General features: G+C 44.0%; 1 protein-coding gene across 1 annotated transcript in view; it reads right to left on the bottom strand.

Annotated features, from left to right (window-relative positions):
- The window catches only part of LOC143288189 (spermidine synthase-like), a 17,015-nt gene that overhangs the window by 3,383 nt on the left and 8,632 nt on the right, over positions 1–5,000 (bottom strand). The window contains exons 5-6 of the mRNA XM_076596510.1: positions 4,443–4,526; positions 913–1,058 (exon numbers count right to left, since the gene is read on the bottom strand). Of these exons, the coding sequence (XP_076452625.1) occupies positions 913–1,058; positions 4,443–4,526 (230 nt within the window). The remainder of the gene's footprint in view (positions 1–912; positions 1,059–4,442; positions 4,527–5,000) is intronic.

Consider the following 5,000-nt stretch of genomic DNA (forward strand, 5'->3'; position numbering starts at 1 on the left):
GAGTCTGACCGATGCCAGATTCACAGAGGATGATTTTTTTCAATTACTGGCTGTTTCAGTTTGGTGTCTTGAAACTGGGCAATTCCAAATTCATGGCTTCATTTTGGCATCCTGAAACTTATCATTACTAATTCATTGGAGGATAATGTTTCGTCAATGGCTGTGTAAGTTTGGTGTCACACACACACACTATGAAAAAAACACCACCACCCAAACATCCCGAATTATGACAGCAAGGCATAGTGCACACACACAAAAATCTTCCTAAAACATACGATTGCTGTCTGCAAAGCACATATCATACACACACTTATAAAAACCCAAAACACACCAAGGTATGGCAGCAAAGCATAGTGCACCCACCTCCCACCCACCACCCCTACACCCCCCCAACTCCCCCAAAACATACCCAGTTTTACAAATGCTGTCTGCAAAGCATATATCATGGAGTGATAGCCTAGAGGTAACACGTCCGCCTGGGAAGCGAGAGAATCTCAGTGCGCTGGTTCAATGGTTCAAATCACGGCTCAGCCACCGATATCTTCTCCCCCTCCACTAGACCTTGAGTGGTGGTCTGGACACTAGTCATTTGGATGAGACGATAAACCAAGTCCCGTGTGCAGCATGCACTTAGCGCACGTAAAAGAACCCACGGCAACAAAAGGGTTGTTCCTGGCAAAATTCTGTCGAAAAATCCACTTCGACAGGAAAAACAAACAAAACTGCATGCAGGAAAAAATACCCGAAAAAAATGGGTGGCGCTCTCAGTGTAGCGATGCGCTCTCCCTGGGGAGAGCAGCCTGAAAAAAATTTCACACAGAGAAACCTGTGGTGCCAAAAAAAAAAAAAAAAAAAAAAATCACACAAATAAAAATAAAACAACAACAACAAGGACTCAACCCTTCAGCATACCGAGTTTCGGCTGCAAAGCATGTATCCCATCTGCCCCCCAGCATATGTGGGCGTGTTTCCGACGGCGTAAGCCACGCAGGGGAAGATGTTGTGGCAGTCCTCCAGAATACGCTTGATCAGGTCCATGTCAAACCACGTCGTTTCTCCTGCAGAAAAGGAAATTGTACTTTATAACAATCAATGGTTTTCTCCTGCAGAAAAGGAAATTGTACTTTATAACAATCAATGGTTTCTCTACCGCTACAGGAATTCGTTTACGGCCTAGTCGTTTGTGAAGGACTATGACCCTCAAACTAAGAGGCGTGATTGCACAGGCTCTTAGTGCCGCAGCCTTGAGGGCTGGTTGGCCTTTGGGGACCATCCGATTCCCCAACGCCGACTGTCCGAAAAGCCCTCTTGGCCCAGAGAATGGAGATACAGAATAAAGTGCAAGATCAGCACTCTACATTATAAATGTATTCACAAATCAGCCCCTTCCTATCTCTGTGGCTGCCTTCACCTCTATACTCCATCTCACTCACTACGATCAGCTTTGGATTCACTCTGTTTACACATACCCAGATTCAAACACTCCACTGTTGGCCGCCGTTCTTTCTCTGTCTCTGGACCTTGCAATTGGAATGAACTTCCTCTTTTGCTTCGTCAAGTCTCCACACTCAGCTCTTTCAAGTCTGGCCTTAAAACCCACCTCTTCCCAAAATAGCCTCCCTTCCCTGCCTCTTCCTTGTCTTCAGTTTCTCCAGTTTTAGAGTTATGCATGCGTGTGAATGACTGGTGCGAAAGCGCTTTGATTTGTCTATGCACAAGATTCATCGCTATATAAATACCATTATTATTTTTTATTATTATTATTAGATGTAACTTGGGCAAGACACTCTCCACTATGATCACATTTTAGCCCAGATAGTCAGGACACAGTCAGGACAGCAGCTACCTGTTCTGCTGTTCGGACAGTCATAGCTGGACACAATTATCATACATAGATGCAGCTGGTTTACTTCCCTTTATTTTGTTTTCATTTTACTATATGAAATCCAGTATGATAAACAGAACTGTGCGATCAACAACCATCTACCTGAAGATCTAGTCATCAGCCCCAGCCACATGTAATATGCAGCTTCTGTTCAAACGTGTGTGTGTGTGTGTGTGTGTATGAGAGCGAGAGAGACTGTGTGTGTGTGTGTGTGTGTGTGTGTGTGTGTGTGTGTGTGTGTGTGTTATATATATAGCGTGTGTGTGTGTGTGTGTGTGTGTGTGTGTGTGAGAATGCACAAGTTTTTGTGTTGATAACACATGTATATATCCTAATTTCAACTGTGTCTGTGTTTGTGTATGATTTTCAATTTATGTTCGTACCTTGTTATGTGCTACCCCTGGCCCCCTCAAATATTCCTTGTGACCCCGGTACACTTGGTAATAAAGACATATTCTATTCTATTCTAAATCAGTGTTATCTGTTTATTATTTTCTTATCCTTATCATTATTAATGTTATCATTATTTCATTTTGATGTTGAATCCAGCAAGCTGATTAAAAAGAATGCCTTATAACAATTAAAAAAAAGAAGGGTAACAAACTACCAACAACCCCCCCCCCCACCCCCCCCCCCCCCCCCCCCCCCCCCCCCCCCATGAATCTGCTGACACTGAAGGCATTGACAGGACTCACCCCAAGCACGGAAGTGGAGGAGTACTGAAACTGAGGTCACCATGACAGCAGGTCATGAAAGGCCACAGACTTTGGGACATTTTTGTTTATATCAGTCACCCAAGCAAAGTGATGCTGAAAATCTTACTGAACAGGCTCAAACCACAGGCTGTAAGAATCATCGCAGAAGAACAAGCTGGATTCAGACCTGGACGCAGTACAACAGAGCAGATCTTCAACATAAGACTCATAATGGAAAAATATCTCCAGCATCAACAGGACCTCTATCATGTCTTTATCGATTTTAAGAAAGCATTCGACAGAGTTTGGCACGCTGCACTGTGGGCAACTATGAACCTCTACAAATTCAATGCCATCCTAATCAAAGTCATACAGAGCCTCTATGAGAATGCAACAAGTGCAGTGTTTCACAACAACAACATAGGTGATTGGTTTCGGACGACGGTCGGTGTGCGCCAGGGCTGCCTGCTCTCCCCTACTCTCTTTAATCTATTTCTTGAGAGAATCATGGAAGAAGCACTAGAAGAACATGAAGGAACAGTGAGCATTGGAGGGCGAACAATCACAAACTTGCGCTTCGCTGATGATATTGACGGATTAGCTGGTCACGAGCAAGAGCTAACAGACTTAGTGAACCGCTTAGAAGAAAAATCAACAAAATTTGGTATGGAAATCAGCGGGGAAAAAACAAAAGTGATAACAAACAGCAACTTCACATCAGAAATCAAAATCAAAGACCAGAAACTTGAAAGTGCTCACAGATTCAAATATTTGGGATCTATCGTGACAGACGAGGGATCAAAACCAGAAATACTGTCAAGAATTGCCCAGACCACAGCCGCAATGACCAAGCTCAAACCCATCTGGAGAAACAGAAAAATCGCCATCAGTTCCAAAATCAGACTGATGCGCTCTCTGGTCATGTCAATCTTTTTATATGCATGTGAATCATGGACCCTCACAGCGGACTTAGAGAGAAGAATAAGAGCTGTAGAAATGAGGTGCTTCCGAAGACTCTTAGGCATCTCATACAAAGACCACATCACGAATGAAGAAGTCAAGAGACGCATCCGCAATGAAATCGGGCCCTATACTGACCTTCAAACACTCGCCAGACAACGAAAACTGAAGTGGTTTGGTCATGTCACACGCTCCTCTGGTCTTGCTAAAACAATCTTACAAGGCACAGTGAGGGGAGGAAGAAGAAGAGGCAGACAAAGAAAGAGATGGGAGGACAACATCCGAGAGTGGACAGGCATGGAGCTGAGAGACACCCTGAGAGCGGCCGAGAGACGCAAAGACTGGAGAAAGGTGGTTGACAAAGCTTTGAAGGCGCCCTAAAGGATTCGGAATCTGAGGGATTGGTGACGGTGACGGTGACGGTAATGATGGAGGAGGAGGAGGAGGATGACGTTAATGATGACCATGATGCTATGGAGGTCCATTTTGGTTTGGGACTTCATGACAAGGCTGTACGCTATGCTTCCTTTCAAAATGATATCCCAGCGTCAACCAGGCCGGAGAGATACAGACACTTGCAGTGTTGATCAGGTAATTAGAGCAACACACCCAAAGATGCATCCGTGAAGTGGATGACACTCGACTGTGTAGTCCCAGTCGTCCCCATTTAAGCCCATAGCACACTCAACACTGGGTAGGAGCTGGCCGCAGGCCGTAAAACCCCACTTCCGCTGGGATTCGAACCCGTGTCAGCACAATGATTCCTGATGGTTTCAGTGCACTTTTTGTGTTCTGAAAGAACAAAACTGATTATTGATGCACCCACACGCTATAAGTCCAAAAGGAAGGTAGGCACAGAGAAAGTGCACAAACTAACATTCTCACACAACCATTTATCATACCTTGACAGCACATGATTCCGGTTGGCTTCAGGGCGTTTTCAATGTTCTGATAAAATTCCTTGGCGTACAAGCCCTCGGCAACACCTGTTTGTTGTATGGAAAATAAGTAAAAACGAAAAGATTAGAAAAAAAAAAAAAAGCATCAAAAGACAAAATGACAAGAAATAACATAGGACTCAGTTAGATCTATGTAAATGTAATAACACAGGACTCAGTTAGATCTATGTAAATGTACACAGTTAGATGTAAAGGCACACTTCCATGTGTAAATGTACACACGTGGAAAGTTTTCATATAAGATTATGGATGCAAAAAAATCGAGTCAGATCTACCCATGAACAAATACACAATTCACCATGCCTGTGTATGTGAATGAACATACTTGCATGCTGTGGTACACCCTCTCTTTCTCTCTCTCTCTCACAGACACACACACAGGGTATACATGTGCATACAATCAGTTGTCATTACCAGGGTGCACACACACACACACACACACACACACACGCACACACACACACACAAATGCACCATCGAATCAGTCACCAATTGTCAGAT

Source organism: Babylonia areolata, chromosome 12 (assembly GCF_041734735.1).
Source record: "Babylonia areolata isolate BAREFJ2019XMU chromosome 12, ASM4173473v1, whole genome shotgun sequence".
Classification (NCBI taxonomy): domain Eukaryota; kingdom Metazoa; phylum Mollusca; class Gastropoda; order Neogastropoda; family Buccinidae; genus Babylonia; species Babylonia areolata.